Here is a 12,624-nt window from a genome sequence, read left to right on the forward strand (position 1 = left end):
AGGGAAAAAGAGTCCCACCCCGTCCCTTCTTCCACAGTTTATAGAGGCTGTAGTTCCTATGTCCTGATATCCCCTCTGATTGACCACTATCCCCCTTTTTGATTTGGTCACTATAGCAACTCCTGAACTCAAAGGTCAACCACATGGGACATGTGATGCCCTCCTCCCTCATTGTTCTTTTCTTTCTGGGCTTTCTTCCTTCTTCTTTATTTTGTAAACTAGAGGCCTGGTGCATGACATTCATGCACTGGGGAGGGAGGATCCCTCAGCCCGGCCTATGCCCTCTCACAGTCTGGGACCCTCCAAGGGGTTCTTAGCACTGCTTCAGAGGCAGGAAAGGCTCCTACCATCTCCACTCTGCTCGCCAGCTGTGAGCTCGGCTTCTGGCTAAGCAGCACTCCCCCTGTGGGTGCACACTGACCAACAGGGGGTAGCTCCTGCGTTGAGGGTCTGCCCCTTGGTGGTCAGTGTGTGTAATAGCGACCAGTCCTTCCACCAGTCAATTTGCATATTATGGTTTTATTATATAGGATATAGACCCTTTTGGCTACTTTTAGCTCCCTTGTCTTGTGTAAATGCAACTGTTGCTGCTCCCTGTACTTCTTGTGTTATGGAGATATCCCTGTTGCTGCTTCCTTGTCTTATGGAAATGTAGCTGCACCTGGCTTCCTTGTGTTATGGAGATGTACCTTCTCCCAATCTGTAACCCTATGATTTTTCCACAGACCCCAATTCTAAAAATTCCCTAAGCCTGCCTATATTACCCTAAAATTCCTGTTTCAAAAGAATTCCAGAGAAGTTTGGAGAGAGTTCAAAAGGTAGAAAACTGGGGAGAAATTAAAGCTGAGAGGGTTTATTATGAAGTTTGGAGGCAGGGCAAAGTTTGAGTGAAGTAAAGAATATAAATAAATGTGATTTTACATATCTGTGTAAAATTGTTTAATAATAATTATTATAGCTATAATTTATTGAATGTTTGCTCTGCTCTGGAACTTTATTATAAATTGCATTGCACAAAGTATCTCTTATTTTATGTGACACAATGAAGGCTCAACTTGTATAACTTGCTTGTGTGATGATCATGAATTCCCTAATTAGAAAGCACAGATTTATTCATCCAGCAGAACAGACTAGTGCTTAAATATGTGCCTTTGAGCCAAAAGAGCCCTGGATTGATGCCATTTTTTGTCACTACTTGTGTGATTTGAGCAAATTATTTAAATAAGGTACAATTTCATCTCCTCTTGAGGAGGAAACTGGTCTTGCAAGGCGTGTCAGGCCATAAAAACTGTGAACAGTGCACTGTCCTGGGGGGGGGGGAGAGGGTCCTTATCGCTGGCCCCAGGACAGATCATCGGATATGACCTGGAGGCCCCCAACATCAGGGGCCTTCCTGTAAGCCCACGAAAGGGGGCGGAACCATATCTGAAGACAAAGACCGCAGAAGGCTATAAAAAGCGTGTTTCTTCACTCTGATTTGGAAATTATTCCCGGAGTCCACTAGTGTTCATAAACGGGGTCCCTCCCTTTCTCTAGGAAGCGTGCTTGGTATTTCTTTGGTCTTCTGCAACACTGTAAAGTAGAGATAACCATTGTTCTGAGGGAAGAACTAAATAAGATTGCACGCAAAGCGCTTAGCATAGTGCCAGGCACTCAAGTACTGGATAAATGTGAGCTGGGTCTGGGAAGGCGGTACAAACTGTTGTTTCCTTTCAGTGCCTTTCCTGGTCTGCCTTAATTGCTATCCCTATAGATACTCAGAAGAGTGCATTAGCTCCATTTCCTTACTGGAATTTCTTTTGTCTGGCCTCTTCCAGGTCTGGTTAGTAAGGGCACCAACTCATCTCTGAACATAACCTCACCTTTGATATTCCTGGCCTCAAAGCACTGCTGTCAGTTTGTTTTCTCTGAAGACAGTGCCAGTTTTGGGGAGCGCGGCATGCTGGTGGTTGTAGTCCGAATCTGCCCATCTGCATCACTAGAGCTACTGAGCCTAGGGTCGGAAAACTACAACTCCCAGAGTCCCGCGCGCCGCCAAAACCATGATGCAGAGCCGCGAGAACAGGAAAGAGATCGTTTATACGTTGGGTGAGTGCTCTGTTCTTCGGAAGTAGCCGACACTCGCATTCTCCCAGGGCTTAAGTGCATCCGTACACGCTGTGGGGGCAGAGAAGCTAGGCCAGGTACTTGAGGCACGCAGCCATTCTGCACATCCGAGGTGTAAACTGGTTTCCCAGGCGCGGGGCGAGCCTAGCTTTAGCCTTAGAATATAGCCCCTTTCTTTTTTTTTGTCCAGGACGCGGTCTCGTGAAGGGTTGTGGATAAGGCTGTGAGGATTGCCCACTTCTCCCAGGCCGAATAGGGCTCCTGGAGCCCGGGAGAAGGGCCACGTGGACGTCTGTAGAGACAGGCCTCGAACCAGGCTGCTATGAAGAGTGACCCGTCGACGGCTGCAGCCCCGCTTAGGGGGGCCGGGAGTCCCCTAGGCAGCAGCGAAACGGTGCGCGTCGTCCTGTCGCCGGCGGCAGCCGCGGCTCTACTGGAGGAGGCGGCCGATCACTTAGTGGTGCACCTGGACTTCCGGGAGGCGCTGCACACCTGCGAGCGAGCTGGCCAGAGCCTGAGCAACTACGCCCAGGCTGACTGGCCCGTGGGCACGTACGTGCGGGGATTGCCTGGGGAGGGACCAGCATTTCGGGAACCGGTCATTCCCAGAATGTGCACAGGAAGCCTCTGACAGGCTGATGTGCCCGTTCGACAGAGGAGAAAACTGAGCCCCTGAACAGAGCTTAGCCAATTCTTTGCTCCCTGCTCCAGTGTGATGGCGTGATGGGAAGATAGAATGTGTATTGTAATAAATTATTTTCTTAAGCAGGCTCAGTCCTTTCCTAGGTACACTACCCATCCCTAAGTTGTTCACTTCTGGTCTTGGCTGATGAGTGGGAATGGGGTTCTGGTCCTGCATTAGAATCAACTTAGAGAAAAACCTTGGGTTGTAAAATTGGATTAGATCACACTAGGGAGGTGGTGGGTAGAATAGTCAAAGCTGAGGAGCCCTGATTGTGATTTTAGGGGTTGTATGGGGGCTTGTTGCAGTAAACGCTGAACGCTGTGATTCCTGGTGCCTGGAGGTACCTCACTGGCTGGCACTAAGGCCAGTGGATTCGCTATACCCACACTCAGGCTTCATGCCCATTTCTTCACACAAACTTAGTTCCAGCTCTCTTTCCACCCATCCACCTATGTTGTAGGTGTACTTTTCTCTTTCTGGCATACAAAGGGGAAAGTACACCTGCATACAAAGATGTTGGGCAAGAGTTGATTTGCCTCTAGGAGGTTTATAGGAACTTTTAATTTCTAGGAGAATGGGCAGTTTTCTCTACATTTGGGCCCATGAGACCAATTGTAATTGTGAGGACACTTTGAATACTAATGGGGAGAATGGAAGTGATGGCTGCTAAATTGGAAGGTGGAGAAGAACAGTCCCAGGGTGGAGGTATGAATGGAAATGGAGGGGGACCGTTTCTAAACCTGAATTTTTTTTTTTGCTGACAGTTCCTTAGAGGTGAAATGCTCCTTGTGCGTTGTGGGGATCCAGGCCCTGGCAGAAATGGATCGGTGGCAGGAAGTTATTTCCTGGGTTCTTCAGTATTACCAGGTCCCTGAAAAGCTACCCCCCAAAGTCCTGGAGCTGTGGTAGGTCCTTATTACTGACTCATTGGATCATTCCAGAAATGAAGACTTTTGCTCTCTTCTGAATCAGTGCCTAATCTTTCCTCTTCCACATTCCCGTCTATTTTTCTCCAAATCTGATTTTTTTTCACTAAAGGATGAGGAAGGAGGGATTTAGGAGTGGGTTAAAGGAAAGAAGAAGAGAGAAGATACTGGGAATAGGAAATGTGAAATGGGATGACAGAGTGGAGTGTCATAGTCGAGTGAGAACTTTTTGCTATTTTCTAGGAATTCCTAATTCTTTCAATGTCAGCATTCCATAAGGAAGGGCTGGAGGACACAGGGGAGGAGTTGGATAAGAGAGTATAGTGGTTATGAGAAATGAACCAACTGTGGAACACTGACTGCTTTTTTTCTTGGGGGGGTGGGGATTGGATTATTTTGGGCTGCAGTGTTCTTTTATACAGCAAAATGCAAGAGCCTGGAGCCATGCTAGAAGCGGCCAGTGCCTGGATCCAAGACCCAGACAATCAGGGCCTTCCAGAATACAGAGCCTTGGCAGAACTTTACCTGCAGCAGGTGCTACTGCCTCTGGGCTGCTTGTCGGAGGCTGAGGAGCTAGTGGTGGGCTCTGCAGCCTTCAGTGAGGAGCAACGGCTGGATGTACTCCAGGTCATCAGCATAGCAAGGCAACAGCAGAAACATGAACACTCTGACTCTGAGAAGGACCAAAAGCAAAACCAGGAAGGTAGGATATTATCCTTCTGTGGCTTCTTTAAAGTGTAGTTGTGGGCTTTCCTCTGGACCTTGGGGTCCATCATGACATTCCTGGGAGCTTGGGAGCAATTCTTTCTATGAATAACTCCCAAATCACAGAATAGGAAACCGGTTGAGTTGCTTAGAAAGTCCAGACACTCTGAAGTTGGTAGTGGAAAGAAAATCTTCATATGGGAATGTGTTGCTGGGTCTCAGGACCTTGACTCTTTTCTCCTAAAAGTCACCATCTCCTTGGGGTCCTCTCATTAGATCTCTTGCCTGTACTATGCTGGGCTAGGTAGGATGTTATTCCTTTAAATGCTAGCACAAATGTGGACACAGCTGAGGTATGCTTGGGGATAGTCAAAAGATAATGAGAAACTAACACGATAACTTGGTAACTTGACTTATGAGGTAAAAATTACTTATCTTCAGTTTGGGTGCCTCTGCTCAGTCTCCCATCTGCCTCACTCACTAGACTTCTTGGGTGTCTTTTCCAGTGATTGATGTCCACCCCCTTCAGAGACAGCCCACCTCTGCACATTAGAGCACAGATTTATAAACTGGCTTCTGTAGAGAAACCACTTCAGGACTCAATACCACACACCTGGCTAGCATCATACAAGGGGAACCTGCAAAAGGGTGGGTGTGGATTTGTTACAAAGGGACTTAAAGGTTCCTCTACTCCAGACCCTTCCCCTGGTTCTTTAATCCTTTTCATCTCCTTTTCCTTGAGTGATCTAGACTTCTAGACTGTACATAAATACGTTTAAGTGCAGAGATTCACTATCTTCTAAAGCAGCTCATTTTATCAATGGGCAGTTCTGACCCTCTCCCCCTTGGTGGTTTCTAATGTATTGGTCATAATACATAGAATAGGTTGAGTCCTTTTTTTACCCCCACAAGAGCCCTTCAGCTGTAGGAGACTGTAATACTGTTGGTCCTAAATAATGTTGTTGTTGTTGTGTGTTTGCGCTAAAGAGCATGAACCTGCTGAGACAGGATCACTTTTTTGCAAACAGGACATGTTGGCTTCAGAGATTACCTATGGCTACCCAAGACCTCTGCCCCTCCACCCATGGGGAGGAGGAGGCAGAAGGGGGTTTGATGGCAAATTCAGGATGTCCTATCAGGACTGGTACCACTTGTTCTTAGGTTGGTAGTGTTCATGTTTATATTCATAATCCAGGATCTTTGAATTCTTCACTATGTGTGCTAAGTGCCCTTTATTTTCCTGCATTATTGTGATAATCAAGACGTATTGTTCTGTGTAACTCTATGCATGTATCTTAGGCCAAAATATAAATAATGTTATAAAATAGGATATTTAGAAAAACACCAAATATGCCAGATTTATCTAGCTGAGTAGATGTGCAAAGGAGATGATAGTGTGGTGATATAGTCCTTAAAACATTTTTGGAGCTTCGGAATCTCCTTTAGAACCACTTTATGAATTACATGAGTTATAAAATTACCTTCTGTTCAACTCTTATAATCAAGCTCAAAGCTCAGATTTAGGGAAGCTGGTTCCTATGACTTACCTTACAGTTATGCTCTTTCTCCCTGACCAGACTCCTTCCACAAGTTTCTGTCACTACTAATGTTGCTTCGCCGGCTTTGGGACTCTGCAGTGAGCCACTTCGTTTCTCTGCCCTTCAAAAAGAGCCTCCTGGCCACCTTCATTCTCTGCCTCTTGGTGGTGAGGTTTGATCCAGGTGAGTGATGAAGCCTACCTCTCCTACCCTTCCTGGAGAAGGGGCAGTTGACAAGAGCTGGGCCTGTGGGAGCCTCTTGGGGATGGAGGTACCTCCTGTGCCATTTCTTTGAATCTCTTCTATGAGGAGGAATTGCTGGACCTGAGCAAGAGCTGGCCCAGCCCACCTAGGAGAGACTAGTGCTGTGGTCTGTGAGAGCAGTCTGGAAAAAGTCTACCCTGCTGACTCTTTAACATTGACTTTGAGTCATTATCATCTACTTTATCGTGTACTTTATGCAGGATTGAACTCTGAATAGAACCTCAGAGTTAAAAAAAAATCTTTCTCATCATATGTTTAAAAAACTGTGTTCATTTAAAACATATTAAATTGTAAATGAAATACTTATACACTTTAGAAATGTGGAAAATAGGGAAAATTTAAAGAAGAAAACAAATCACCTGTAAGTCTGCTATTATAATGGTTGTACTTTAAGCCTTTTTTTCTATGTAAAGACATATATGGGTAAAAGTAAATTTTGCATATCATAAGTATTTTTTGAAACATGGCCTTAAATGGCTAAATAATATTCCAATTTAAAGAAAGTCCCATAATTGATTTTAACAACTCCCCATTGCAGAACATTTTGATTATCTTGTATTCTGTTTTCTGTAGTGCTGTAAAGCAGAGTTGAGCTCCCTAAGTACTATTTGGGAACAACCTTGGTTATTTCCTGAGGGTTAATTCCTTGTATACTTCAAAGTTGTCTTTTTCACCCCTTTGCTGAACACTGAGCAGGAATTCCCTCTGTTTGCTTTAGGAAAGAATCACTAGTTAGCCTCAGGTAAGCTAAGATAGTTTGTGTTCGTTCATATCTATCCTCTGACTTTCTAAAAAATTAACTTTACTGACCCACTGTGTCCTGCTCCCTCCTCCTCCCCAGGCCTTCACCCTTATCTGTCCAAGGGTTGGCTTTAGCTCAAGCAGTTACTTCATCATAGCAGACACTATCCTCTGACTTTCTCCATTGTTCCAGAGACTTGATAAAAATTTAGAATTTTTTTTATGGTTTTTTAAGCCCTTTCATTTCATAAACCCTGGTCTCCTAAGTGCAAATGTCAAGAGGTCATTTGAGCTTGCTGTTCACAGAGCTACTCAGACTTCTTCAGAAGTGCCCTGGCTGGTGGTCCTGACGTTCAATGGTAGTTTTGACTCATTATAGTGGTGTTATGGGAAAGGAGGACTCATGAATGGGCTGCAATTTGACCTCCATAGAAAGGATATACAGAAGTTAGTCTGTCAATAACTTTCTTAAAAAATATCTTCCTTTTTAAGATAGAAAAAAAAATCAGTTAAAAAATCAGCAATTCAGCCCTGGCTGGTGTGGCTCAGATTTTTGGATCATTGTTCCATATACTAAAAGGTGGCAGGTTTGATTGTCGGTCAGGATACATACCCAGGTTGAGGGTTCGATCCCCAGGCACACTCAGGAAGCAACTAATCAATGTTTCTCTCTCACATCAATGTTTCTCTCTCTCTCTCTCTCTCTCTCTCTCTCTCTCTCTCTCTTCCTTCCTCTCTCTAAAATAAATTTTAAAAAATTAAAAACAAATCAGGAATTCAAATAATGAAAAACAAACCAACTCAGCTTTAATTCCAAAGAGGTGAATTTTGCTTTAATTTCAGTACATTTAACATGATAAAAATAGGAAATACTGTCACATGGCTCCAAATTTAAAAGCTATAGAAATGAATGTAGTAAAAAGTCTCTTCCCAAATTCAACGCACCAGAAGCAGTCACATTAGCAGTTCTTTGTATATCAAAAAGGTAAAACATAATATATTTGAATCTTTTTCTCAGCAAATTTAAGATCATTGTAATCAAAGTGAAGAAAGTATATTTCAGAGAATATGTCCTAGAGAAAGTGAAATTCTTTATTGTTGAGGAGGGAAGCAGAAGGAAATAACATTAAGTATCAAAATATGCTTCCAAAAGAATTCTTATGTTCCCAAGTTGGTAGAGTTCCTGAGGGATGGGAAATGGGACTAAGTGAAGAGGAGGGGAGTGAAGGAAGGTACACTGACAATAATCTTCTTTTCCCTGCAGCATCTCCTTCTTCCCTGCCCTTCCTCTGCAAGCTGGCTCAGCTCTTCCATTGGATCCGGGAGGCTATGTTTTCTTCTCTCTACTAGCTCTCCATCCGTGACTGAGTGGTCTTTCCCACTCACCCCAGCCTCTCCACTCCCCACAGCAGAATAACTCATCCACGGCACCAATTTCCTGTTGCTGGCTGGGCCCCTATGGGAGTGGAGCCAGCCTAATTCTAGGAAGAGCTAATTCAATCTGTGTCTTTTTTTAAAAAAATTTTGTTTTATTGCTTAAAGTATTACATAGAGCATTACATATGTCTCTCTCTCTCTCTTTTTTCCCCCCCACATGTACTGTCTTGCTACCCAAATGCTCTCCCACTTTGGCTGGTGTCAGGTCATATGGAAACAAAGTGGGGCTGGAGGGCACAAGTCCTCCAGAACAGTCCCATCTTATACCCAGAGATGCCTTGTTAAGGAGGGGTTTGGGAATGGAGAGTGTGTCCATGAAACATTCCATCTTCTTGACAAAGGCAAGGGGTTGATTGTTTAGGTCAGGGTATAAATGAAGCTGGAAGTTCAGAAAAACCCCTTGGACATCTTACCTGTGGACCAGGCCTTTAGTTAGGCAGAGTGCCACCTGAGAGGGCCTCTTCTTTTCTCTGTTATGCTCCTCTTCATGGACCTGGCCTGGTTTTTTATCTGTACATAATTTCCATGGTTTAGCAATGGACACGAAACTGCCTGGGCCCACTCTCTATTCAGACCAGGGCATGACTTTCAGAACCACCCAGGTGATTACCGAATACAAAATGTGTCTGCTTCGCTCTTCTCACTGGGTAAAGTGATCTTGCTTGGTGCTCTTGGGCTTCAGCTCGGTTTTCCAGGCGGTCAGTGGCCAGCCCCTGTTCTGTTACACTCAGTATTGCTGCTGTCTTTTTCCCTCTTGTCAAGCCTTTGCCCCTGCGATGCAGTAGTATTTTTGTACTTTGTCTAATGGCTTTTCTTTTCTTTCTTTCTTTTTTTTTTTTTTTTACCAATTCTGCCTGTATCCTTGCTTTCTGGTGGACACTTGCTGGTTTCCTCCTTTCTATATCCTGTTCTAATTATAATCTATTATTTGTATAATGCAGATGTTTTTCTGCTTGTGTGGCCTTGAAAAGTAGGCCAGCCTTAGAGGTTGATGAGCTGAAAATGGAACTGGGTAATCAGGGGACCTGGAAGGGATGTGCAGAGGGGGCTGGGGAGAGGGGAGACATGGGTTTTGAAGGCAGTGAGCAATTTTATTCCTTGTTATGGGGAGGAGACATGGGGCCTCAGAATTTGAGCACCTAAAATATTTCAGCATTTTCTGTCACTGGCCACAAGAATCTTACGCATTTCTGTGCAAGTAAATGTAAAATACTACTGTGCCATCAAGATTATGCAAGGTTTCCAGCAGGAGCTGGCCAAGCAAACCATCCTCTGCCAGGAACTCTGTCAGTGCTGATGCCAGGAATAAAGGAGGTGCTTTTAGCTTTTCGTGGGTTGATTTTCAAGAATTGCAAGTCAACAACTTCTGTTTAGTAACATGGGTAGAGAAGTAAACTTCACAGGCCATTGGGAGATTAAGTCCCTAGATGTGATCCAACTCTAGGAAACAAATCTTAGCCTTTACACATGGACTTTTAATAGAGTTAACAACCCTAGGAGAGGAAGGGTGAAACATAAGCTTTCAGATCTCTCCTTTAGAATGATTTCTTCAAATGAAAATCTGGTCCTGTTTACTACCCTAGACAAAATTTTTAAGGCTTCCCATGACCCATAGTATAAAACCAACATTGTTCCTCATGGAATTTCAGGCCCCTTATGCACTGGTTTTGGCTCACACCTCCACTTTCATGTGGGGCCTCTATTTCTTATGCACACTGCCCTCTAGCTGCCCCACCAACCAGTTTTCTGAACACTGAATGCTCCTTCACACTTCTGCTGCTCCCTGTGGAAGGTCCATTTCCCTCCCCCTTTTCACCTGGTGAGGTCCTCAACCTTCCAGACTCACACAAGGTTACCCCTGGGAATCTTAATGCCCCCTGCTTCCATCCCCTATTTCCTGTCCTTTTGTGGTAGTGACTCCATGGTCTCATAGTTGTGACATTTTTTGTTGCCTCCAGGGCCATGAGCTCTTTAAAACTGGGAAGTATGGTTCAATGCCATGTTTAAGAGTCAGGTTTGGATCCTCATTCCACCACTCTCTGGTTGTGACTGTAGAAAAGTGATTGAATCTCTCTCAGCCTCAGTGTTCTCATCTATAAGTGAGTTCTTATCTCACTTTGAATGAAAAATTGAGATCCTACTTATGAAGTGTTTAACATGTCATCCTGACCCAATCGAGAGCTCTCCTGAAGGATAACTGCATCTCCATTGCCCAGCCAGGTGCCTAGGAGTTAGGTGTTCAGAGATGTTTAAAGGAATGAATCGATAAAACTGATATGATAGGAGCTCTGTGTGTTTTTGGGGTTTGTATTGGGAAAACCTTGAGTATAAAGAAAACCTGACCATGCCCAACTCATATTCTGTCCCTCCTTGAAGTTCCCCATTATTGTTCTTGCAGCCTCCTAGGTTTTCTGTTTTGTGTTTGTCCTGAACTTTGCCCTCCTACCTTCCTAGTCAGAGAAGGAACTCAGACCAGAACTTCTCTGATGACTTTGACTTTTCTCAGGATGCAGGCTAGCACTCATGTCAGTCTTCAACTCTGGACTTAAAAAGGTCAGGAGTGAAAGGAGGACTTCCTCTTAGACTTATACCTGTGCTGCCAAAACGGTAGCCATTAGCCATGTGTGGCTCTTGAGCATTTGAAATGTGGCTGGTCCAAATCGAGATGTTCTTTAAATGTACAATACACACTAAGTTTTGTAGACTTAGTACTAAAAAAAGAATGGAAACTCAATTTTTATATTGATTGCATGTTGAAATGATAATGTTTTGGAAATATTGGGTTAAATAAAATCTATTATTAATTTCATTTGTTTCTTTTTACTTTTTTTGTGGGGCTTCTAGAATGTTTAAAATTACATGTGGCTTACATTATATTTTTCTCAGACATTACAGTTCCACACACCCAGTACACCAAGTTGTGAGGAGATGGAAATCAGAAAAGCAGCATTGTATGGTGGAATACTGCAGAATGTTAGATTTGGAAAGATCAACTGTTATAGCACTTAAAAAAAAATAAGGTAAGGAAGTTGAGACTCAGAGAGGTGAATTAATTTGCCCCAAGTCACATAGGCTGAATAAGACCAAGGACACATGACCCTCAAGCCTAGTATTCGTTTCACTGCACTGTGATTCTGCCTCACTTTCCCTAAAATCAGTTGCTCTCTGACTGATGCTCACTATTAATTAATATGCAGGCATACCTGGGAGGGGTAACTTCTGCTAGAGCTAGTTGATTAGTTCTACATGGTTCTGAGAGAATATAACATAGAACAGATATTTTAAATTTTAGGTATGCTGAGGAGAGCCACAATGGGTAATACTCTTCTGTGGACAGATGGGAGACTGGGGAAGATGGCATGGGGTGGGGAGGAGAAATTAGGCTACTGTAGGCAATCATGGGTGGAAGTAGGGGGGCAGTAAAACAGAGAGTTCTGCTTCTAGAAAGGGGTGAGAAGGGACCAAGAAGTAGTTTATACCTTTGTGCAGGTGATCTCCATTCTATTGCATGTATGTGTTTTTTTTTTTATTATTATTAAATCTTTATTGTTGAGATTATTACAGTTGTTCCCCCAATAGCTCCCCTCCACCTGGTTCCCACCCCACCCTCTGCCCTTACCCCCATCCCCACACTGTCCTCATCAATAGGTGTACGATTTTTATCCAGTCTCTTCCTGCACCCCCCACACCCCTTTTCCCCACCGAGAACAGTCAGACCACTCCCTTTCTATGCCCCTGATTCTATTATATTCAGCAGTTTATTCTGTTCATCAGATTCATCTTGATTTTTAGATTCACTTGTTGATAGAACAAAAATTATGTTGTTCATAATTTTTATCTTTACCTTTTTATTCTTCCTCTTCTTAAGGATACCTTTCAGCATTTCATATAATGCTGGTTTGGTGGTGATGAACTCCTTTAGCTTTTTCTTATCTGTGAAGCTCTTTATCTGACCTTCAATTCTGAATGATAGTTTGCTGGGTAGAGTAATCTTGGTTATAGGTTCTTGGTATTCATCACTTTGAATATTTATTGCCACTCCCTTCTTGCCTGTAAAGTTTCTGTTAAGAAATCAGCTGACAGTCATATGGGCACTCCCTTGTAGGTAACTGAGCTTCTTTCTCTTGCTGCTTTTAAGATTCTCTCTTTGTCTTTTGCTCTTGGCATTTTAATTATGATGTGTCTTGGTGTGGTCCTCTTTAGATTCATTTTGTTTGGGGTT

General features: G+C 43.6%; 1 protein-coding gene across 1 annotated transcript; it reads left to right on the top strand.

Moving 5' to 3' along the window:
- Positions 1–2,054: 2,054 nt before the first annotated feature.
- Positions 2,055–8,524, top strand: PEX26 (peroxisomal biogenesis factor 26). The gene is made up of 5 exons (XM_006752820.2): positions 2,055–2,658; positions 3,556–3,696; positions 4,125–4,420; positions 6,000–6,143; positions 8,230–8,524. The coding sequence occupies exons 1-5, from the start codon at positions 2,429–2,431 to the stop codon at positions 8,313–8,315; spliced, it is 897 nt and encodes a 298-aa protein (XP_006752883.2). The 5' UTR covers positions 2,055–2,428; the 3' UTR covers positions 8,316–8,524.
- Positions 8,525–12,624: the final 4,100 nt, after the last annotated feature.

Source organism: Myotis davidii, unplaced genomic scaffold (genome assembly GCF_000327345.1).
Source record: "Myotis davidii unplaced genomic scaffold, ASM32734v1 scaffold1711, whole genome shotgun sequence".
NCBI lineage: Eukaryota > Metazoa > Chordata > Mammalia > Chiroptera > Vespertilionidae > Myotis > Myotis davidii.

What these genes read in the sequence shown, in the direction of transcription:
- PEX26 (XM_006752820.2), top strand. Translation starts at nt 2,429, where the DNA reads ATGAAGAGTGACCCGTCGACGGCTGCAGCCCCGCTTAGGGGGGCCGGG. An exon ending in GCTGACTGGCCCGTGGGCAC is followed by an intron (nt 2,659 to 3,555) that starts GTACGTGCGGGG and finishes TTTTGCTGACAG; the next exon opens with TTCCTTAGAGGTGAAATGCT. An exon ending in CCAAAAGCAAAACCAGGAAG is followed by an intron (nt 4,421 to 5,999) that starts GTAGGATATTAT and finishes CTCCCTGACCAG; the next exon opens with ACTCCTTCCACAAGTTTCTG.